At 44.5% G+C, this 24,455-nt stretch overlaps 3 protein-coding genes across 25 annotated transcripts in view; 2 read left to right on the top strand and 1 right to left on the bottom strand.

Annotated features, from left to right (window-relative positions):
• The window catches only part of SMIM17 (small integral membrane protein 17), a 48,659-nt gene extending 26,047 nt beyond the window's left edge, over positions 1-22,612 (top strand). The window contains exon 5 of one of the 2 annotated variants that reach the window (XM_081512309.1): positions 22,530-22,612. In XM_081512309.1, the coding sequence (XP_081368435.1) occupies positions 22,530-22,589 (60 nt within the window). In that variant the 3' untranslated portion in view covers positions 22,590-22,612. Of the gene's footprint in view, positions 1-4,432; positions 10,848-22,529 lie in introns of those variants that run through there. The other variant, XM_081512312.1, reaches the window with a different exon arrangement.
• The window catches only part of LOC145514421 (uncharacterized), a 259,999-nt gene that overhangs the window by 38,155 nt on the left and 197,389 nt on the right, over positions 1-24,455 (top strand).
• Positions 1,145-23,722, bottom strand: LOC145514423 (uncharacterized). Of its 22 annotated transcripts, XM_081512183.1 has the most exons (7): positions 13,704-13,772; positions 12,842-12,890; positions 12,137-12,228; positions 9,624-9,761; positions 9,350-9,476; positions 7,857-7,952; positions 1,145-3,885 (listed from the first exon to the last, which is right to left on the bottom strand). In XM_081512183.1, the coding sequence occupies exons 5-7, from the start codon at positions 9,384-9,386 to the stop codon at positions 1,862-1,864; spliced, it is 2,157 nt and encodes a 718-aa protein (XP_081368309.1). In that variant the 5' UTR covers positions 9,387-9,476; positions 9,624-9,761; positions 12,137-12,228; positions 12,842-12,890; positions 13,704-13,772; the 3' UTR covers positions 1,145-1,861. The 22 variants fall into 22 exon arrangements, with proteins under 22 accessions (XP_081368309.1, XP_081368300.1, XP_081368308.1 ...); XM_081512174.1 differs by lacking the exons at positions 7,857-7,952; positions 9,350-9,476; positions 9,624-9,761; ... (1 more) ...; positions 12,842-12,890; positions 13,704-13,772 and adding exons at positions 17,145-18,201; positions 20,502-20,597; positions 21,181-21,340; positions 22,512-22,615; positions 23,321-23,707 and having other exon boundaries at positions 1,145-3,485; XM_081512182.1 differs by lacking the exon at positions 12,842-12,890 and having other exon boundaries at positions 13,704-14,019.

Genomic DNA, 24,455 nt, shown 5'->3' on the forward strand with positions numbered 1-24,455 from the left:
CTGTCGTGTCCGACTCTTTGTGGCCCCACAGACTAGCCCACCAGGCTCCTCTGCCCATGGGATTCTCCAGGAAAGAGTACTGGAGTGGGTAGCAGTTCCCATATTGCCTTCTAAAATGGCTTTCCACTTATTTACCCTCCCAACGTATAAAAATGTCACATCTGTAACAGTACTGGATATTATCCATAATGTGTGTGCTGGTGGTGAGGACTTTTAAAATTTCCATTTATCTGATCATTAGTGCAATTAAGATCTTCCTTGACTGTTTTAATTTCTTCATTTAAGAGTTGCTGTCATACTGTGTATCTTACTTATCCTTGCTGCTTTACAACAGCATTTCTTTTTTAACTTTTTGTTTTGTATTGGGGTAGAGCTGATTAACAATGTTGTGATAGTTTCAGGTGGACAGCAAAGGGACTGAGCCATATATATACACGTATCCATTCTCCCCTGAACTCCCCTCCCACTCAGGCTGCCACATAAAGCAACAGCACTTTTTATAAGGACTATATCCTGTGTAATGTATGTATAAAACATGTCATGTGTCTTTTCACTTTGCATACAGTGTCTTATACCGTGGAAAAGTTTAAACTTTTTACATGGTCCTGCCTAACACTGTCCCTCTTCATAACTTCTGGACTCGGTGTCCTGCTTACCAAAGCCAATCTGAGCTCAAGGGGATAGAAATACTCTACATTCTAAGAAATTTAATATTGTGTTTCCTATTATATCTTTAATCTATATTGAATGAACTTCTCTGTAAGGGGTGAAATGTGGACCTGACTCTATTTCCAGCTGGATAATTGTCAAGCACCATTTCAGTAATCTATCTCCCCCACTGACACATGAAAAATAATTACTTTTGCAATTAACTAAATTCATGGGGATACAATCATTTTTCAAAAATTTCCTTGCGATGCTTTCTATTTACTATTCTACATTGATTTTCAGAACAAAATTGTCAATGGAAAATTATCTGAAAAGAATTGTGACTGGAATTGACTGAATGTACAGACATGTTTACAGTACTAAAAAAGTTCCATCTGGAAACATGGGTTTCCACTTATTCATAACCTCTGTTCTCCTCAACAGAGGTTAATAATTGCCTTCCTATATGTAAAGCCATGAGTGAATTCATCTGTAATTTCTTTTTTTCTTCTGGGTTTGATATTAGGGTTGAATTATACTCTCATGAAAGTACTCCAAAATAATCCATTTCAATTATTTTTTTCTGTACTCTAGAACAGCTTATGATTCCTTGAAGGTTCAGCATTAATCTCTGATACCAGGTGTCTTAAAAAAGGGCTAGACTATTCAAGTTCTCTGCTTCTTCCATTTTAAATATTCAGAATTTTTACTTTTTGCCTTTACTACAGTCTTGCATTATTCCCAGTTATTTTCTAATTCTTTTGTTCCAGTCTAATGCAGCGTTCTAGATACTTCCTAAAACATACTCTAAGTTTTAGGTCATGTTGAATTTTCTCACCAACAAAGGAATACAGTCATATATGTGGTGATATCAAGCTTTAAAAGTGTTAATGTTTAAGCTTTAACACATGCTAGTCCTCATCATTAAGTTTCAGTTTCAAAAACTGTTATGATCTCCACGTGCATACACTGTCTTTCAGAGTTCACTGCTTAAAAATAGCTTTCAAGGAGACTGTGAAGGATACTCAGCTATCGTTATAGAGCATTTGGTCCGGGTCAGGCACTATGCTGAGCGCTTGGTACGCATCAGGAAGTTTAAAATTTCACACCGAGGGTTTTAGGAGAGTCATATAGTTACATTTACATTTGAACAGACCACTGTGGAAGTAGTGTGAAGAATGAACTTAGAGGGGACAGAAACAGAGACCAGTGTTTAGACAATTGGAATAGCACAAGTGAGATGACTATGTTTTGGATCAGGGCAATGAGGATGGAAAGATGTGGATGAATTCCAAAAATACTCAGCAGACATGTCCCCAGGGCTTGGTGACACAGGGGGTGGGGAAGAGCTGAGGGCCTGAGATGACTCCGTAGCATGAATTTTATGATGATAAGCAAGGTGTACACTTTGTCTAAAGACTTCTCTGCATTCTTTACATTTGTACGATCTCTCTCCAGAGTGGATTCTTCTATGTAGCTTAAGGTGTCCAATCTGGCTGAAGGTTTTCCTACATTCCTTACATTGATACGGTTTTTCTCCAGAATGAATTCTCTGATGAACAGTAAGTGACTGTCGATGGCTAAAGGCTTTACCGCACACACTACATTCGTAAGGTTTCTCCCCTGTATGACATCTTTGATGACAAGTGAGTGATGATTTTGTTCTGAATGCCTTCTCACATTCAACACATGCATAGGGCTTTTGGCCTGTGTGAAGTCTCCGATGCTGAGCACGGGATGAGCTGTCACTAAAAGCCTTCCCACATTCAGTACATTTATAGGGTTTCTCTCCTGTGTGAACTCTCTTATGTTGGATAAGGCGGGTAGCCTGGCTGAAGGCTTTACCACATTCGGTACACTCATAAGGTTTCTCTCCAGTATGAATTTTATGGTGCTGTGAGAGGTGTGCCCTCTGGTTGAAGGCTTTCCCGCATTCCTTACATTCATAAGGTTTCTCTCCAGTATGAATCCTCTGATGAGTAGCCAGCTGTGAACTGATGCTAAAAGCTTTTCCACATTCCTTACATTCATAGGGTTTTTCTCCAGTATGGATCCTCAGATGGCTAGCAAGGTGTATGCTCTGCCTGAAGGCTTTTCCACATTCCCTGCATTGGTAAGGCTTCTCTCCAGAATGCACTCTTTGGTGCTGGGTGAGTGAGGCATGATGGCTGAAGGCTTTCCCACAGATGTCACATTCATATGGTTTCTCTCCTGTGTGAATTCTCTGATGGACGGTCAGGGATGAGCCGTAGCTGAATGTTTTCCCACACACGCTACACTTGTAGGGTTTCTCTCCAGTATGACTTCTCCTGTGCTGAATAAGTCCTATGTGATCGCTGAAGGCCTTCCCACAGTCGATGCAGTCAAAGGGTTTCTCCCCAGTGTGGTAATATCTCCAGTGACGGATAAGTGATGTGTTTTGCCTGAAAGCTTTCCCACATTCAATACATTCGTAGGGTCTTTTGCCGGTGTGACACCTCTGATGTCGGGCAAAGGACGAGCCATCACTGAAGGCCTTGCCACATTCCTTACATTTATAAGGCTTCTCTCCAGTATGAATTCTCTGATGCTGAGCAAGGTGTGCAGGCTGGCTGAAGGCTTTTCTACAGTCCTTACATTTATATGGTTTTTCTCCAGTGTGAATCCTTTGATGTTGAATAAGATGTACATTCTGGCTGAAGGCTTTCCTACAGTCCTTACATTCGAAGAGCTTCTCTCCGGTGTGTGTTCTGTGGTGCTGGACGAGGTGCTGACTCTGGTTGAAGGCCTTCCCACAGTCCTTACACTCATACGGCTTCTCTCCAGTATGAATCCTCTGATGAACAGTAAGAGATGAGCTCTGGGTGAAGGTTTTCTCACACTCATTACATTTAAAAAGTTTCTTTCCTGCACAGACTTTCTTGTGTTTTAATACCATGGAATTTTTGGAAAAGTTTTTTTTTTCTGACTTGTGATTATTATAAATATTCTCTTCTATACTGTGTAGAGGAACAAATTTCTCAGGTTTGTTATATCTGTGGTCTATTTCCACAGTGAGGGTTTCTTTAGGAGTGCTTCTTTCTTGCCTGATAAATGTCTCTTGGCTTAACAACTGCCTCTCAAAAAGATCTTCACATTTCCAATTTTCTCCAAAACTAGGACATCCAAGTTCATAGCTTGCAATTCTCTCCATTAACATATCATCACATACAAACTGCTTCAGAGGTAATTCTTTTGTCTCATGTATAGATTCCCAATCTGAAAGATTCAAAAAAACAAATGTTTCTTTATCATGGGCTATAACAAAGGAAACATTTAACACAGAAAAGGTGATTTGAAAATAATGAACTCCACAAAATATATTATGCACAGGCATTTCAACTGAACAAAATATGTAAGCAGACCCCAGAGAATGAGAGCTCATAGAAGAGCACGGAAATGGTAATGCAGAAAGTCAAAGGTAGGACAGCAGAGTCCTGAAGGTGTAGGTTGCGATGGTGGTAATATTTTATGCCTCTGTTAACGTAACAGACTATACATGAAATTCTCCTCCTCTATTCTCTCCCTCTTCTAGGAGGCCTGCATATACAGCCAGGCTAACTTTCTTAAAAAACCAATACTACCACATAACTCTGCCACTCAAAAATCTCTGCAGATTCCCTGAAACCACAAATACCTTATGCTTTGTGACTTCTCTTGGAGTTTAGGCAAAATCCTAGAGTCATCTCTTCATAATCAGAAAATAGCATTCCCATAAACCATTTCCATGTATTTTAATACAGTAAATGCTCTTCATTTCTCACAGATCTCTGAACTTCAGAGTGCATATGAAGGGATTTTTCCATCCATCATCTTTCTTCCACCAGCCTAGGAAAACTGTCACATCTTACCAGGATTCTGCCATGAGTCTGTTTGTAGAAACTAGTCTTACAGAGATATGTGGGTTGGTATCACTATTATTAATTAAATGCTTATTTACTACCACATCACTACCTTTCTTACCTTGTGAGATAGAATATAAGCTTTCCGGAAGAAATAAATGAGCCTTATATACTACTACTAAGTCATTTAACGTATATCACAGGAACTCAGGCATAAGTAAGAAATTCTTGATCAATCTATAAAGAAGAAATGTGTATAGAAGAAGAGGTGACACTAAGAGAAAACTTTAGAGAAGAGGTGATATCAAGAAACGTAACAAATTATTGACTAATCCAATGCTCCCTAAATAGTCTTCTACTACATGTCAAGCATAAGGAACACTAAAGTAATTAAAGACAGTTGTTCTAGAGAAGTACTGAAAGTAATGAGGAAGACAAGACCAACAAAGGAAGTAATTTGAGAAGAAAATATATCAAAAATGAATCCATGTGGTAAAAAAGTAAAACTAGTATAAAAGTTCAGAGATGGGAGGGATCAAATCTACCAAAGCAATTAAGAAAACACTGAGGTATTAACAAGCTTCCTTCCCAGGTCATTCATGGTATCAGGAACACCCACGCTTCAATAATTCTAGAACTGGGTCTGTAAGAGCTCAAGAAACCAATTCCCTATGGTTTTTCTTACGCAGATGGACTGAGAGGAGCAATCCTAGAAAGAGAAAAGCAGAAAGATGGCAGCGTCGTCTGCTCCTCCCTCGGATTTACTTTCTTGTCATTTGAAGGTTGTCTCCATTTCCAGCCTCCCGTGGGGAGCCGCGGTTGTCCCTTACCTTTTGGCTTTTCTCAACATGGATGCTGAGCTATCTTAATCACTGAAAAATATTTAAAGCCATACTGTGACTCAGTGTCCCATCAGATTTACAACAGGCTTCTTTATCCCCTTTCCCTCTTCCTGTATCTGTTCTTCACATGGACAGTTATTACTTCTTATCAGGAAAGTTCCTCATTCTGTTTTCCTCTTTAAGGCAGACAGTAGCTTCCTACATAACCAAACTATACTGCTGCTGCTGCTGCTGCTGCTAAGTCACTTCAGTCGTGTCCAACTCTGTGCGACCCCATAGACGGCAGCCCACCAGGCTCCCCGTCCCTGGGATTCTCCAGGCAAGAACACTGGAGTGGGTTGCCATTTCCTTCTCCAGTGCATGAAAGGGAAAAGTGAAAGTGCTGAGCTTATTTCCCTCCTAATATCTGGAGGATCCTGGAAGTATAGGGTTCACATCATCCCCAAATGTAAAGATCAAACTCTGTTACAGAAGTGAAAGGAGAATTTCATAAAGGCATAATTATCATGTGTGATCCCAACATTCCCTCATCTTTGTGAATTTCAGGTTCAGCAGGGGAGGCAAAAAATAAGCACATACCCCCCAAACAAGTTAATTACAGGCTCTCCTGAGTGTTACAAAGAAAATAAACAGTGGCTTCATAGACTGTACTTGGGTTGGAATAGGGAAATGTTCATTATATGAGGTGGTTAGGAAGGTCTCCAATGAGATGATTTTTGAGCTCTGGCCTGAGAGCCAGGCATAGACAGAAAGCCAAGAGAAGAGCATTCTAGGCAGAGAAAACAGGAAATACAAAAGCCTGAGTGAGAAAGAGCTTGTGAGTTCAGAAAAGGTGACCTATGGGCTAGAGCAGTGCTTTTCAACTGTGCATCAGGCACTTGTTGAAAATGACAATCATAAGACACTGCCTATGATCCAGAGGCAATCAGACTTGGAACTGAGACTGCCTCTAACCCAGTCTGGTCTCTCACAGCTTAGAGACTCAGGATGTGGGAATACCTGTAACATATATGGAACATACCTTGATACCTTGCATCATGAAGAAAACTCTGGGCTAAAGTACAGTGAAAAAGCTAAAACATAATGGAGGATAAGGCTGGAAAATTAAGAAGGAACTGGTAGGATCTGGATTTTTCCTATTTGCAACAGGAAAGCAAAAAAATGATTTAAAGTAGCAGGGTATGTTATAATTTGCATGCAGCATCTAATTTTGGAGTTAAGATTTAAAAAACAGAGAAGCTTATGTTAAGTCAGTATGTCAAAAGGAAAGGGGATGGGAAGGAGCTGGATAAAGATTTTTGCAAAATGAGTTTTTAGAAGACAGTCAAGATTGCCGGGAGAAATAACAATCTCAGATATGCCAGTGATACCACTGTAATGGCAGAAAGTGAAAAGAAACTAAAGAGCCTCTTGATGAGGGTGAAAGAGGAGAGTGAAAAAGCTTGAAACTTAACTTTCAAAAAACTAAGATCATGGCATCCAGTCCCATCATTTCATGGCAAATAGAAGGGGAAAAGGTGGAAACAGTGACAGATTTTATTTTCTTGGGCTCCAAAATCACTGCAGACTGTGACTGCAGCCATGAAATTAAAAGACACTTGCTCCTAGGAAGGAAAGCTATGCTAAACCTAGACAGCAAATTAAAAGGCAGAGACATCACTTTGCTGATAAAGGTCCGTGTAGTCCAAGCTATTGTTTTTCCAGTAGTCATGTATGGATGTGAGAGTTGGACCATAAAGAAAGCTGAGCACCGAAGAACTGATGCTTCTGAACTGTGGTGTTGGAGAAGACTCTTGAGAGTCCCTTGGACTGCAAGGAGATCCAACCAGTCCATCCTAAAGGAGATCAGTCCTGGGTGTTCATTGGAAGGACTGATGTTGAAGCTGAAACTCCAATCCTTTGGCCACCTGATGGAAAGAGCTGACTCATTGGAAAAGACCCTGAGGCTGGGAAGGATTGAGGGCAGGAGAAGGGGACGACAGAGGATGAGATGGTTAGATAACATCACCAACTCAATGGACATGAATGGGGCGAACTCTAGGAGACAGTGAAGGACAGCTGAACCTGGCGTGCTACAGTCCAGGGGTCAGAGAGTCAGAAAAGCCCGAGCAACTGGAAACCAACAACAAGTAGAAGAGAAGAGATTTGGGGAGCTCAGGCCAAGACGTCAACTTTCAGTTTTCTCCCAGGTTTGGAAGGCTTGAGAAGAGTTTCTTTTTTTCTTTTAATTAATTTAATTGGAGGACAATTACCTTACAATATTGTGATGGTTTTTTGCTGTACATCAACATGAATTGGCCACAGGTAAACATGTGTTTCCCTCATCCTGAACCCCCCTCCCACCTCCCTCCCTACCCTAGCCCTCTGGGTTGTCCCAGAGCACCAGCTTTGGGTGCCCTTCTTTGAGAAGAGTTTCCAAGAATCATAACAGAGGAGGAAAGATCACCTGTGAAAATGGCTGAGCCACTGCCTAGAAAGGATTCCCCTCTCTGGCCCCCACACTCACCTGGCAACGGGCTTCTCATCTCTTTCTTCACCACCATCCAGGGCCCTTTCCCTTGCTCCAATAAGGAGATGACAGATGGCTTAGAGATACAAAGTCCTGCATACAGAAAAAGATAGGAAAATTGGCCATGTTTTGGACATTTCGGCTGGTCCCTTAATTATGATGGAATGACATGATAGGAATGAATAGTTCAAGGAGTGACAGACTATATAAAGCTTCTAGCATAGTTTAGTGGGGCCGCCAACAGTCTATCCTATAAAAGTGGAATCATTTTCTAAGAGACTGGAGGCAGAAATTCAGCCCAGCATTTTTAGAAGATCATTGGACAGCAGTAAGTGAGGTAATATAAAGGATCCCTGGAGACAGTCTGGAGTTTGAGTTAACTGTCTGATTAAAAAACAAAATCAATATTCTTCAGAGGAACACAACAGAATCCTGAAACTCTATCATGTATTATTATAGTGTCCAGGAAAAAATCCAATTACTCCCTAAAAAGTGGAAAAAGTGAATCATACTCAGAAAAAGCAATTAATGGAGACCAAGCCTGTGATAACACAGATGCTGGAATCAGTAGACTAGGATTTTAAAACAGCTCTTATACCTATAGTCAAGAATATAAAGGAAAATATGCTTGTAATACTCTTGGCTGCAAAATAGAAATTATAAAAAAGAACCAAGTAAAAAGTCTAGAATTGACAAATACAGTATCTGAAATTTAAAAATTCACTAGATAGGCTTAACAAGACAGTGAAGAGGACAAAGAAAGCAGCAGTGAACTTGAAAATGAATCAACAGAAATTATCTAAGCTGACGGAGAAAAAAAGATTTTTAAAAGTGAACAGATCCTTAGTTACCTAAGGCACAATATCCAAGGTTCTAACATGTGTGCAACTGGAATCCCAGAAGGAGAAGAGAGAGTAGAAAAAAATTACATAGTAATCACACATTTCTCAAATTTGGTGAAAGACATACATTTAGTTTCACAACGTTTAGTGAACCACAAGCAAGCAGGATAAAAGGGGCCTCGGGCAAGGGAGAGCTCAACCAGCCACTAAGGCGGCCCTCGGGCTGAGAAGGGTGTTCGTTTCCCTAAGAACATCTAGAGCAATTTTCAGTTTGTGCCTCCCTAGTTCGCTTTCTGCAAGCTAATAAAATATACAGATTTTAAAGCAACATTCTGAATTCATAACGAGCCGGCTATATTCTTGGTGAACTGTTACGCTGGTGACAGTACTACAGGACAGAGGAGACAAGCCGTCCAGGAGGCCAGTGCGAGTCACAGCAGGCCCTGCGCGCCCAACTGACTAACGGGCACACTCCCGAAATACCCGACACACACCAAGGTCACCGACTCAACCTGAGATGCTCATCAATTCCTGAACATCCTCTTCATTTTCCAGCGTCAATTCTGATTGACACACAGTGAATTAAAAAAAAAAAAGCAAAGAGTCCCTAAGGGTAATGCTGAATTATGCAGAGGGGGAAATCCTCACCCAGTGATACCAGGCTCTGATAGTTCTCCAACATCATACTCCTGTACAGACTCCTCTGCGCAGGGCTCAGCCAGTCCCATTCCTCCTGGGAGAAGTCTATTGCCACATCCTTGAATGTCACCAGGTCCTGAAATAGCACGAAGACCTTCTGGATCAAGCAGCGCTCATGGCCACACGTGACTTCACGCTTGAGCATTAAGTTGGCCCTACTTTATGTGAGCAATAGCCCTTAGAGGAAAAAAATCTTAAACATATAATATTAAATAGTTCTTACTGAAGTTGCTAAATTGTATTCTATACAGTGGTGCTAATCCATTTATCTTGTACGTGTGTGTGCTCAGCTGTGTCCGACTCTTTGCCACTCCATGGACTACAGCCCACCAGGCTCCTCTGTCCATGGGGGTTTTCAAGCCTGGGGAAATACGGACAGATGGTCACAGGGCAGTAAACAAGGGCTTCAAAGAAGGATGTATATCTATGGTTGAAACTTCAAAAACAACAAAAAAGAATATTTAAGTTGAAATTAAGGAAATGGTACTCTATGGGATCCTAGTGTTTTAAGGAGAAGAGGGATTGAACTGACATGGCTGGGGTTTTTTTTGTTGGCACAATAAAACATATATTTATAGTGCAGTGTTGTTTTGAGGGGGAGGGGGCTTGCAGAGCCTCATGGCTTGTGGGATCTTAGTTTCCTAACCAGGGATCGAACCCAGTCCCAGCAGTGAAAGCACAGAGGCCTAACCACTGGAGCGAATTCCCCTAGGATGCAGCTGTTTTTACTGCTGTACCGGTAAGGATTCGTTAGCATGCGCTGCCGCACCTCAGTGACCCGGACAGCAACACGGGAAATCACACGGTGCAGGACGACCACACACCCAACTTGTGTGCTGAATGTGAGTACAACAAACAGGTATATATTTAAACAATATCAAAATGAAACCAAAAATAGTTTCTTAAAGAAAATGCCCAGTTATAATCAACAGCAGATTGAGACAATTTTCTTTTTTTTTTTTTGGTCAATTTTGAGAGGCTGGCAGTTTTTTTTTTTGAATTGAGATATAGTTGACAAACAATATAAGTTCCAGGTATACAATATAGTGTCCACAACTTTTAAAGGTTATACTCCATTTACAGTTATTATAAAATATTGGCTATGCTTACCTGTGTTCTACAAATATATCCTTATAGCTTATTTATTTTATACATAATAGCTTATAGCTCTCAATTCCCTAACCCTATTCTTGACTCCTCGCCCCCCAGTAACCACTACTTTGATTTCTCTATCTGTGAGAGCTGTGAGAAATCTTTTAAAGTATTGTGGGCACTTTCATCTTCACATTTATTTCCAGTGAAAATACTAAAAATCTTTGCAACGCTCAGAGCTGTCATTTGCCACAACATGGACGGAAGTACAGGGTGTTATCTAAGTGAAATAAGTCAGACAAAGACAGACAAATACTGTCTGAGCTCACTTAACTGCAGAATCTAAAAAAACAAACCAGAAACTGACTTTGGATAGACACAGAGCTAGAACCGGTAGGTGCCAATGGAGAGGGGAGCACAGCGCGGAAAAGTGGGACAGAGAGGAGTGAGCCTACGGTGCAGAAAGCTGATAAACGCCACCTCAGCCAGGCACTCCAAGTATAGTGATAAGTCACGTTGACAGTATGAACCCTTGATGTGTGATACATGATGAAAATGGAACTCTGTGATCTTCCTTCTAAAAACACATCAGTCCAGTCTAATCAGAGAAAAAAAACATCAGATTTGAGAGATGTTCTACAAAATACCTGAGAACCTCTCAAAACTGACAAGATCTTCAAAAAGAAGGAAAGTATGAGAACTGTCACATACAAGGAGACAGAACTACTAAATGTAACGTGGTACCCTGGATAGGACCCTGGAACAGAAAAAGGACATTAAGTAAAAACTAAGGAAATGTGACCAAAGCACGGACTTAATAATAATCTATCAATGTTGCCTCATTAAGGGCTTCCCTGGTAGCTCTGCTGGTAAAGAATCTGCCTGCAGTGCAGGAGATCCTGTTTCAATTTCTGGGTCGGGAAGTTCCCCTGGAGAAGCGATAGGCTACCCACTCCAGTATTCTTGGGCTTCCCTGGTGGCTCAGCTGGTAAAGAATCTACCTGCAATGCGGGAGACCTGGGTTTGATCCCTGGGTGGGATGGGAAGATCCCCTGGAGGAGGGCATGGCAACCCACTGCAGTCTTCTTGCCTGAAGAATCCCCTTGGACAGAGGAGCCTAGTGGGCTACAGTCATGGGGTCAAAAAGAGTCAGACACGACTGAGCAACTAAGCGTAGCACACACCAAACTGACGTAAGATGTTAGAAACGGGAAGCGGAGTATGACGCATGTGCACACTCCCCGCTATCGGCAAGCTTTCTATTATAAAAAAAAGTCTATTTGTAAAGAACCAGTTAAGGGGAGTGCTCTCTGGGAGAGGTGGGAACCAGGCCCTTAGATAAGACTGTTGTTCTTGTTCAGTCGCGGTCGTGTCCAGCTCTCTGCGCCTCCATGGGCTGCAGCACACCAGGCTTCCCTGTCTTCACTATCTCCTGGAGTTCTGCTCAAACTCATGTCCATTGAGTAGATGATGCTATTAACCATCTCATCCTCTGCTGCCCCCTGCTCCTTTTGCCTTCAATCTTTCCCAGCCTCAGGGTCTTTTCCAAAGACTGTTAATCAGAGGATTTTCATAAGGAAAACAGCTTTACTAAGTCCTAAACAGTAAGACTGCCTTTCGAGGAAGAGAAATGAAATAACTAACCTGGGGTATGGCTTTCACTAGTTCAACTGTCATTTTCACCTTCTTTTCCTGGCTTCGCTCTTGGAGAACAGCACTGTCCTGGGGGGGTCAGGCTGGAAGAAAAAGGAGAGTGAGAAGATGAGCCCTTCTCTGCACTCCCAGGATCAGCAGCCTAAAATTGCTGTCTTCCCCTTCCTCCTCCCAGCCTTCTTGGGTTTTACTGACCACATAACCGGGAGATTACAGGCAACCAACGGTGACTGAGGGGTCTAATTTATAACTCTTTCTCTTAAGCTCCAGGTCCTAAATTTGATCTTTTCTAAAAGCTGCATTCCCATTCTTTGGTCTTATTATGAATAAAACTAATGAGATGTGCTAGATACTCTGCATACATTATCTTATCTCACTTTATTTTAAAAAATAATCCCATGAAATTGTTGTTTTCTCTATTTTATAGGTAAAGGTGGACTCTTTCCTTCCCACATCTCCGCTTCATGCTTTGATACAGTCTACAGTTTGAAAATTGTAGACTGCAGCCATCAGAGGACAGGGTTATCCTCCTCCTCCTGCCAAACCTTTGCTTTCCTCCATGACAATGGGTCCTTTAGCACCCAATTCTGCCATCTTCCCTCTCATCTTTGTCCTCAACTCCTTGGTTTCCCCTCCTTTCTGTCACCCAGAACTAAGGGTGTCTCCTGCTCCAATCGGGAGCTCCAGGGACCCCACCTCTTGCTTCTCAGTGGAACTCCTGGGACTGGGAGCAGAGATTCTTATCCTGGCAATACACAATTCCATAAATCAGCATGCACGAGGCAGCCAAAGTTATCAACCTTCCAAGCAGTCTCCCCCAACACACCACAGTCACACAGGCGCTGTTACAACCCCACAGGGTGATACAGACCCTGACGCGAGGTCTCACATACCCCCTGATCACACGAAGGACACAATCACAAGCATCTAATGGAAGACACATCATTGCAGTCACACAACCGCCTCAGAGAGGTCAGGTACAAACACACATGGTGATCACAAACATCAGACACACAACCCGAATCTCAATCTCACACAGCCACGGCTCACGGCCCCTCATCCCTGCCTCACTCACTCACGCACACTCCGCGACCTCACAAAGGCTGTATTTGCAAACCTCGGGGTGGCGAACCATGGTTCAGTCTCTGTCCTACTCACTTTGGTCTCACACATTAGTTTTCCTCTCTCTCTCTCACACAGTCTCAAAGGTCTCTGTTTCCGAGACACAGGGATTTCTCGCGCACACAGATACACAAACACTGCAATTGCTACCTCTAACACACGCACACACAATACACACTGGTCTCCCTCACACTCGGACACACAGGCACTGTCACACAACCTCACACGCCGAACACACGTACCGCAGGCTCGCACGCTCACACCGACACGCTCTCGGCCTCTCACACACACATCACTACCCGTGCTCTCAGCCTCTCCCGGGGCCCCACGCGCTGGCTGGCCTCGCACACACGCGTCTCGAACACTCACACCAGCACACCCCGGCCGCTCGCTCTGGACGCTCACAGCCCAGTCCTGCCTCTCGCACGCCACACACCCCGATCCAGCCGCCCCAAACGCCGATCCCGGCCCGCGCCGCAGCCCCGGCGCGCCCGCGCGGGCCTCTGGGAAGTGTAGTCCGCCCGGCAGCCACGGTGCAGCGGCGCCCAAGCCGGGGCCCCACGGCGGGGCTCGGAGCCGCCCGCCTCGGCGGCCCCGCCTGGCCCTCGGGCTCAGACGCGCGACCACCCTGCCCCACCCACGAGCCTCCCCCCGGAAGCCAGCCGCCCTCACCCGAAGGACTTCGGCAGCCGACGCCCGGGAGGCCAGGGCACAGGCGCCCAACCTCCCGAGGTGGGCAAGCCGTCAGGCGCGAGGGGCGGAGACAGGGCGTGGCTTAGCCGAGGGGACGTGCTCTTAGGCTGTTGAGGCGGGGAGGCGGAGCCTCAGCGACAGGGCGGGAGCGCCTGCGCGCGTACGCGACTACGCTCGAGGGGCGGGGCCCAGGATATCAGAGGCGTGACTGCGCCCGGGGGCGGGGCCCGAGGGTTCAGGGGCGTGGCGCTGCTGGGCGCGAGTGTACCCAGGCGCATAGAATGAGAACGCCCCCTGCCCTCTCCTGGAAACCAGAAGCGTCCGTAGTTACGGGAACGGACAGTCCTCTGTGAGCTCTGGTGTGCACCTGTGATGTCCCGCTGTCTGTGTCCGTATGACCGCGGTGTCGCTCGAGTGCGGTCCTCTGAGCCTGCCCGTGGGAGCGTGACTTTATTTCTGTGTTAAGTTTGGTGACCATAAGATCAGTGAGGGAACCCTTGCTGGGCTCTATCACTTATTACATCAAATCAGTACATTTCTCACTTGCAGAATGGGAATGTCGTTATTATCACTCTTCAGAAAGTAGTTTCTTTGGAACCAGCACTGGTGTTGAACCCCATTCTGCCCCTGATCAGAGTGGAAATGGCCCGTGGTATGAGATATTAAGAAAATAGTAGAATTAGTAGCTGACTTGGAAATTCAAGCAAATACGGAAAAGCCTAAAGGAAATCAATTCTCAATATTCATTGCAAGGACTGATACTGAAGCTCCAATATTGTGACCACTTGATGCAAAGAGCCAATTCATTAGAAAGGGCCCTGATGCTGGGAGAAATTGACAGCAGGAGGAGGAGGGGATGACAGGGGACGAGATGGTTGGATGTCATCATCACTGACTCAATGGACATGAGTTTGAGCAAGCTCCTGGAGATGGTGAAGCACAGGGAAGCCTGGCATGCGGCAGTCCATTGGGTCACAAAGAGTTGGACACGACTAAGCTACTGAACAACAACAAAGGAAAAGCCATTCAGGGGGATACAGCAGAGAAAAACCCCACAAAACTCCCCACCCTCAAGTGAATGGAAAGAAACCACAAGAGAATGAGTAAAATAGTATATTGAGTGGTGAGAAAGGCTGTGGAGAAATAGAAAACAGGGAAGAGGAATAGAGACTAGAGAAAATGAGAATATTTACTGTTGAAAAATGAATAGTCAGGGCGCTGAAGTTTTAATCTTCATGCAGCTTTCCATCCTGAATTTCAACATCGGCTCATTTAGGAGTAATTCCTTACATGGAATCTACTGTTATATTCTCAGTGGTAAAAAATCCACTTGCCTAAGGAGACGTGGGCTTGATCCCTGGGTTGGGAAGATCCCTTGGAAGAGGAAATGGCAACCCACTCCAGTATTCTTGCCTGGGAAATCCCACAGAAGGAGGAAGCCGGCAGGCTACAGTCCATGGGGTTGAAAAAGAATTGGACATGACTTAACAGACTAAACAACAATGGGTATGTATTTTTCTTCTCTACACTGGTGCATCCATTTTATAAATGCTTTTATATATGTACTGAAAAGAAAAAAGTGAGAAAAAAATCCTGTGTGCTCAGTTTAGGAATATCCCCTAACATCTGTCTATTTATATGATACCCCTTCTATCTGTCCTAGCCTCTTGATTCTTGTTCAAAGGTGACAGGTGCAGTGATGAGATCGTTAAAACACAGCAGCTGTAGGAGGAAGTGTGGGAGAAAATTCAGGAAAGCCCGCTGGTTGTGTAATTCGAAGCTAAATCTGTGACCAGATCTGGGCACCATTTTTCAGATGTAAAGTATTAAGTCATGGCTGTTTGTTTTTTCACACTTGGCAACATCCAAGCCCCACCCCGCCCCTCGCTAAAGATGTGAACTTGGTGTGTCTCTCCCATCAGGACAGAAGCAAAAGCCAAGAGGTGATCTCTTGGCCTCATCTTTGGTTGTCAGGACACCTGCATTGTAAACTTGGTTTCAGGGCATTAAATCTGAGGGGACACAGACTCAGGGCCAGTAAAGTCATTTGTGCAGTGCTGCTGTTCATTAGTGATGGCAGCACAGGAGGATTCAGGTAGGAGGAGGAGGCTCGAGTTCTCCAGATTGCAGGATAATGGTTTCATGTTCTGCTTTTAACTTGCTTTGCTTCCTCCCTGTCTTCAGTTATTCCATCCAAAGAGCTCTTTAAAAAATTGTTTTATTTGGAGTAGAGTTGATTTACAGTATTGTGTTGGTTTCAGGTGTACAGCAAGGTGATTCAGTTATATATACACAAATATCCACTCTTTCTCAGATTCATTTCCCGTTGTCGTTGTTCAGTCACTAAGTTGTGTTCCACTTTTTGAGACCCCATGGACTGTAGCATACCAGGCTCCTCTGTCCTCCACTATCTCTGAGAGTTTGCTCAAATTCATGTCCATTGAGTCAGTGATGCTATTCAACCATCTCATTCTCTGCTGCCCCCTTCTCCTCCTGCCCTTAATCTTTCCAAGTATCAGAGTCTTTTCCAATGTATCAGTTTTTTACATCAGGTGGCCAAAGTACTGGAGCTTCAGCCTCAGTCCTTCCAGTGAATATTTGAGGTTGATTTCCTGTAGGATTGACTGGTTTGATCTCCTTGCAGTCCAAGGGACTCTCAAGAGGCTTCTCCAACACCAGAATTAGAAAGCATCAATTCATCAATGCTCAGGCTTCCCCGCTGGTTCAGACAGTAAAGATCTGTGTGCAATGCAGGTAACCTGGGTTTGATCCCTGGGTTGGGAAGATCCCCTGGAGAAGTGAATAGCTATCCAATCCAGTATTGCCTGGGGAAGACCACAGACCGAGGACAGAATTCTATGGACAGCCTTCTTTATGGTCCACGTCTCACATCCGTACACAACTACTGGAAAAACCATAGCTGTATTTCCTCTGTAGCTTATTACAAAACATTGAGTATAGTTCCCTGTGCTATACAATAGGTCCTGGTTCATTGTGTACTTTTCAGTGAGCTCCTGAGACCTTGAGAATAAGCTGCTTTTCTAAGAGTCAGAGTCAACTGAGGCTGCTTGTTTTCAAAATCTTGACTGATGGTTAGGTAACTGGAATAGTAACATTTTCAAGTCTGGTTGGCTTTGGTCAGTATTCTCCTGTATGGATTTGCTGATGTCGACTAAGGTGTGACCTGCACCTGAAGGGCTTCCCACATTTCTGGCAACTGTAGGGCTTTTCCCCAGTATGAATCCTCTTATGTTGACAGAGCGAGGAGGAAGTGCTGAAGGCCTTCCCACATGCATCGCATCTGAAGGGCTTCACTCCGCTGTGAGTCCTGTCGTGCGTCACCAGGGAGGAGTGATTGTTGAAGGTTTTCCCGCACACCTGACACTCATAGGGCCTCTCTCCTGTGTGACTCCTCCTGTGGACAGTGAAATGGGACCTGCAGGTGAAGGCCCGGCCGCATTCCTGACACGCGTAGGGCTTCTCACCAGTGTGGGTCCTCTGGTGCTGCATGAGCTGCACAAGGCGGCAGAAGGCCTTCGGGCAGTCCTCACACTGATAGGGCTTCTCTCCGGTGTGAGTCCTCTGGTGCTCCGTCAGGGAAGAGAGACGGATGAAGGACTTGGTGCATTTGCTGCATCGGTAGGGCTTGTCTTCAGAGTGAATCTTCTGGTGTCTGAGGAGCTGGGCGCTCTGGGTGAAGGCTCTGCCACAAGCCTTGCACCTGAAGGGTTTTTCTCCGCTGTGGATCCTCTGGTGGTCCGCGAGGGCGGAGGGGCGGCTGAAGGCCTTCCCGCACTCGCCGCAGCCATGGAACCTCTCTCCGGTGTGGACGATCTGGTGCTGGGTGAGGTGTGTCACCTGGCTGAAGGCCCGTGTGCACCGCCCGCAGGCGTAGGGCTTCTCGCCCGTGTGGGTGCGCTGGTGTTGGGCAAGGTGGGCTTTCTGGTTGAAGGCTTTGCTGCACTTGCTGCACTGATAGGGCCTCTCTCCTGTGTGGATCCTCTGATGCTGGATGAGAGTGGATCGGCGACGGAAGGATTTCCCACACTCGAGGCACTGGCAGCATTTCTCTTCCTTCTTCCTCTTCTGATGGACAATGACGCACGCCCTGCTGCTGGAGGCTTTTTCATATTCTCTACCCGTGCTGCTTGTTTTTTTCATCAGTCTTTCATGATGGTATGTTTCTCCTTTCATTCTCTCCCTTAAAGACAATTCCTGGCTCTTCTGTGTGGACTCACTCTCTGAAAATGAACATATAAACACATTAATATAAATAAATGTACATATCCCCACTGCTGAGAATCTATCCTTAGAAAAAGGTTCTAGTATTTAAGGACGTATGTACAAGGACATTTATTGTCATACTCTACTAACAGAAAAAGCTAGAAACAAATACACATTTATTCTTATTTTTAATTAAAAAAAAATTTTACTGTGGAAAAATACACAAAACATAAAATTTACCATTTTAACCCATTTTAAGGGTGCAATTCAGTGGCATTAAATACATTCCAATGTTGTGCAACCATCAGCACCATATATTATCCTTATTTTTAATTTGAAATGCATTTTAAGTTTTAAATTTAAAAAACTGAAGTATAGTTGATTAATAAATATCAATTGACATAGATTGTTTAACTTAATCTCTCATGAATGGAATTAGTGCCCTTGTAAAAGGGACCCCTTCCACCACATCAGGGCCCACTGAGAAGATGGTCATCTGTGAACCAGGAAATGGGCCTCCAGACACTGAATCTGCAGGCACTTTCATCTCCAGAACTGTGAGGCATAAAGATCTGTTGTTTAAGCCGCCTGGTCTGTGGTGTTTCTGTTACAGCAGCTCAGACAGACTAAGACAGACAGCAAGGGCTCACATGGCCCAGTCCACCCACAAGAGCTGGGTACTGTCCACCCCACCAGTTCTCAGCTGGGGGATTGCCAGCGTCCAGGAGATGCAAGAGGTGCACCCAGGACTCGGCTTGAAAAGGTCTAGATGTACAGGTGAGCTGCACACCAAGTGGCCAGACCCCTGTGCCATTCCCCACAGATGTGTTTATCTCTGGCCACTCTGCTGTGTGTGCAGTAACCACTGTGTTTGAGGTTATCCTATCTTGCTTCCTACTCTGACAAGGTATCTAAGAACATCTCTTTTTTAAAACTGGAGCATAGGTGATTTACAATATTGTGTTAGTTGCAGGTGTACAGCAAAGTGACTGGATTATACATACATATGTATACGTCTATATTCTTTTTAAATTTCCTTTTATATCCATTATAGGTTATTATAAGACATTGAATACATATAGTTCCCCATGCTATGCAGTAAATCCTTGTTGCTTATCTATTTTATACATAGTTGTCTGTATCTGTGATTTCCATACTCCACATTTTTCCCTGCCCCCACCTTCCCCTTTGGTAGCCATATGTTTGTTTATTTCTGTTAGTCCATTTCTGTTTTGTAAATAAGCTCTTTGTATCATTTTTTTTTTAGATTCCACATATAAGTGATATCATATAATATCTGTCTTTCTTTGTAGGATTTACTTAGTATGATCATCATCTTAGTATGATACTCTCAACCATCCATATTGCTGCAAATGGCATTGTTTCATTCTTTTTATCACTGAGTAATATTCTACTGTATATGTGTACCACATCTGCTTTATCCATCCATCTGTCCATGGACATTAAGGTTGTTTCTATGTCTTCAATATTGTAAATAGTGCTGCAATGAACACTGAGGTGCAAGCATCTTTTCAAATTAGAAATCTCTCCAGCTATATGCCCAAGAATAGAATCACTGGATGACACAGCAACTTTATTTTCAGTTCTTTAAGGAATTTCCATACTGTTCTCCATAGTGGCTGTATCAGTTTACATTCCCACCAACAGTGTAGGAGGGCTCCCTTTTCTCCACACTCTCTCCAGCATTTGTTATTTGTAGACATTTTGATGACGGTCATTCTAACAAGTGTGAAGTAATACGTCATTGTAGTTTTGATTTACATTTCTCTAATAATTAGCAATGTTGAGCAGCTTTTCGTGTGCCTGTTCTAAGAATATCTCTTACTTTCCCTTGTTAAATAGTAAATTCCTTGATGGGTTTTAGTCTCTTACAAAATCCCCTTTCTTGGCCAGAACTAGCGACTGAATATGTTTGTTAATGGAACAGTTCTTGGATGGATATATTTATTCAATTTATCAGAAGTGAGAGTGAGAATTTTTTGGATACAAAAAGAAAACGGAAGTTTTGAGATATCTTTCTGAGGAAAGAGTCTTATGAAATGAATGAAGGATAAAGTGGTGAAAAACAATCCAGAGAGTAAAGGTGTCGAGCTGATCACAAATGTACATTTGGAGGCAATTATTTAAAAAGGTGGGTGAGTAGAATAGAGAATGAGGATGAGAGTTGGATCCACTGGGGACCTCAGACCAGAGGCCCTCTGAAAGAAGATGCCCAACACCTTACAACTGTGGTCATCTCAGAAGGCAGCTGGCCTTTTGCACGTACATCCTTCCCTTAGCTTGGTCCCAGACTCACTTGCCCCTGGAGCTCCTGCATCCTCCTCCCTCATCACCCAGGGCTGTGGGCCTCGCTCCAGTAGGAAGGCTATGTTGGGCTCAGCAACAGATATGCCTTTGGAAAGAGAAAGAAATGGCAGTTGGTCATGCCATTATTCGGAGAAGGCAATGGCACCCCACTCCAGTACTCTTGCCTGGAAAATCCCACGGACGGAGGAGCCTGGTAGGCTACAGTCCATGGGGTCGCTAAGAGTCGGATACATCTGAGCGACTTCACTTTTACTTTTCCCTTTCATGCACTGGAGAAGGAAATGGCAACCCACTCCAGTATTCTTGCCTGGAGAATCCCAGGGACGGTGGAGCCTGGTGGGCTGCCGTCTATGGGGTCGCACAGAGTCGGACACGACTGAAGCGACTTAGCAGTTAGCATGCCATTATTACCCAAGAATTCATCCTCTACCACAGGAATCAGGATCAAAGCCCTTATAAGAATGGCCAGGGGAAAAAAAAAAAGAATGGCAAGATGAAATTTGAAGGTTTTCGGAAGGACAGTAAAGAGGAAGTTGTCCATTTCTAACTATGCTCTTTATGGGACACAGAACAAAAACTAAAGGCCACTGCAGGTCCCCAGAGATTTCCAACAGGAGGAGGAAGATATAGTGGAAGGTAGATGTGAACTAAGGGCTGGGTGCACTTACCCAGCCAGACCAGGTTCTGGTAAGTCTCCAACATGACAGCTGTGTACAGTTCTCTCTGAGCGGGGTCCAGGAATCCCCACTCTTCTTGGGAGAAGTTGATGGCCACATCTCGGAATGTCAGTGATCGCTGAAAGGGCACACACTTTCTTACCCACAAGGCCTGAGGGAGAGGGAAGTCTTGGCTGAAAAATAGCAAGTGCTGCATAGGCACTGTGGTGTGTACTGGAAGATCCAGGGTTTGTTGTTTTGGGGTTTTTTTTTGCCAAATACAAATACATATTATACATAGTGAAAAACAACTCTTTGGGTAAGAAAAATTATCCTGTATTATCAACCAAATTGTTAAAACTGGTCGTGGACCCTGTTTGAGGAAAGCATTCCAGGAACTTATTTGGAAAACAAGGATTTTTGAGGAAAGCATGAACCACTGTGCCTCTACACTGAGTCTGTAGCCTATGGTTCTAATCAACAGATCCTGGCCTCCAGCTGCAACATCCAACAGGATCTCCAGTCTCTAGCCAGCAATGCTCATGTCAAACTGGTCCCCACATCCTCACTGGTAGGAAACAATTCTTTAATCTACTGTTTCTCCTGCCAAATAGGGATTTTGTACAAGTTGGTGGTGTTTGTGGACTGACAAACACTCCTGAGTTTGTCTAAAGTATGAAGACAAGGGAAGACTGTCAGCAACCCAGGACCTCAGTTCAGTCCTGAGTGGGTTTTTCCTCCAACTGTAGCCAAAGCTTTACACATGTCTTCCTGCCCCTATAGAGTTTACTAAATGTGTAAATGTAAGTAGATGGAATTCTACCACCTTCTAGATTCTCTAATTGTTTAATATATTCTATAACATCTAATACATCACATCCTTAAAGTCATTTGTCCATTTTTTTCCATTTGTCCATTTATCTTAACATTTAAAAAAAATTCTGAATATAACGTCAGCATATACTTATGCTCAGTATTTAATGGTGAAATTTAAATGTAAGTACAATGAAATGTGAAAACTATATACTTAAGTTAAAAAAACTGGATTATAGATTTCTCTTTTAATAAGTACATTTCATAATTTACTAGAATCCTGGAAAACATATTTGTTTAAATGTGTGTTTGTGTGAAATGGAAACTGTTCTCCAACTTGTAAGGAAAAGAAAATCTCACTTCTTTTAAAATTTGTCCTTGGATGTGGGATTAAAGGTCAGGGCACTTGATAACAGTAGTATTTATGAGGATTTCTGTTTTACTAGATGACTTTATTCTCTAGGGTTAGGGTTAATCTTTATTCTTTAGGGTCTCATTGTAAGAAAAAAGAAAAATAAACCATACCTTACCTGTGATGTGCCTTCTAGAGGTCCAGTGGCTGTGCTCCCCTTCATGAGGCCTCTCTCTTGAAGAACAGAATCCTGTGAATGTGGAGCTGAGGAGATGGAAGGTACTATCAAAAAAAAAAAGCATCAAATTTTTGTCATTCTCTCTTATCTACCCCCCTGTAAAACATCGAAACAGAGCAGAGCCCAATCACACCTTTTCTGAGATTTACTCGTTCTCCAAGTTGTGAGAGATTCTAGTGCGATGCCTCCACATCTGTTCCTCAAATTGGTCACTGATAAAAATGACTGTAACCACAGTTACTGTGCTGAGGACTTTACATGTATTTCCTTCACACCCAGTCATGGCTGAGGCAGCCATTCCTGTCTAAATGTCTCTCCTTGAAAGTCCATGAGTGGGAAAACTGGTCAAATTAGAAAAAGGCCAATAGATGGGTTCACAGTATCTGATTTCTTAAAATGAAAGTATACTTGATTTACAAGATTGTGTTAATTTCAAGTGTACAACACTGATTTTTAGTTTTATATATTCGTCTTCTTCAGGTTTTCCCCCTTATTGTTGTTTAGTTGGTATAAAAATTTAAACGAATGGTCACACAGCCTTTCTAGAGCTCAGAAGGGTCCTGAACAAACACCCACAGAAACCCTGAGCCAAACCCCATAGCCACACGGAGAAACAGCTGCGCAGGGGACACGACGCCAGACAAACCAGGGCGGACACCCCAGGCACACACATCCGCGGCGACCGCGCCCACCCCGCCCTCTCACAAAGCCCCGCCCCCTCGCCCTCCAGGGACGCCTTCCCAACTCACCCACAGCGCTTCCGCCCCGCCGGAAAGGGCCGCGACGCTACGCGCCTGCGCAGCCTTCCCTCACCCGGCCCCCTTCGGCACGAAACCAAGCCCCCAAGGGCGACGGCGCACCCGCGTGTCCGTTACTCTTGGGTACCTGGCCCCGCCTCCACGGCCGTCAGTACGTATGCGCGCTCCCTTCCCAAAGCGCCTCCCCGTCCCAACCCTGGGTCAAGCCTTGGGAAGAGCAGGGCACCCCCTGCCAGATAAAAGGCGTTGACAAACCCAGGCACTCCCAGTCCTGCACTCGGCCGCTGCTACCAAAACCCTCCCCCTAGCGGGCCAGGATGCCACTGCATTCGGGACTCCCGGACCACGTCGGTGAGGCCCCGCACGCGCACACTGCGGCTGCGCGAACTCCCAGGAGCCCCCGCGGCGCGCCGGCGGTGTTTTGGGGTGGGCACTTCCGGCCGGGCCGGCCTCGGGGGGTCCTGGCTCGCGTTCGTGGGTTACTCAGTTCTCTGGACGTTTTCCTTCTGCCGCACGGGCTAGTGGTGCGTTCTCAGGTTAGCAGGGGGCGCGGCGGCCGCTGTTCGCAACTACTCGGGGGAGGGTGGCCCGGGCATTCGGCGCTGTGCGGGCCGGGCGCCTGGGTCTTTGGGTTGGGCTGCCGCCCGAATGGACGAGTACAATATAGGGCGGGCGTTGTCCGTATATTGGTGTTTATGAAAGAAACTCGTGTGTGTACACATGCGTACGGGCTTGTATTATTAAAGTTATGTTGTATTTTTGTTGTTCAGTCGCTAAGTCATGTCCGACTCTTGGCGACCCCATGGACTACAGCACGCCAGGCCTCCCTGTCCTAAACAGTCTCCCGGAGGTTGCTCAGATTCATGTCCATCGAGTCGGTGATGCCATCCAACCATCTCATCCTCTGTCGCCCCCTTCTCTTCCTGCCCTCATTCTTTTCCAGCAGGGTCTTGTTCAGTGAGTCACCTGTAACTTAATTCCATCCCTGAATAGGCGATTGAGGCATTGAAAAAAGCGCCGTTACATGCACTGCTCACTAAACAAAGTTGTATTTATTCATTTTGCCCACCCGGCACTGCTGCTTGTGGGATGGGATCTTAGTTCTCCAATGAGGGATTGAACCCGT

This window comes from Giraffa tippelskirchi, chromosome 7, assembly GCF_054371585.1.
Source record: "Giraffa tippelskirchi isolate mGirTip1 chromosome 7, T2T-mGirTip1v1.2.pri, whole genome shotgun sequence".
In the NCBI taxonomy this organism is placed as follows: domain Eukaryota; kingdom Metazoa; phylum Chordata; class Mammalia; order Artiodactyla; family Giraffidae; genus Giraffa; species Giraffa tippelskirchi.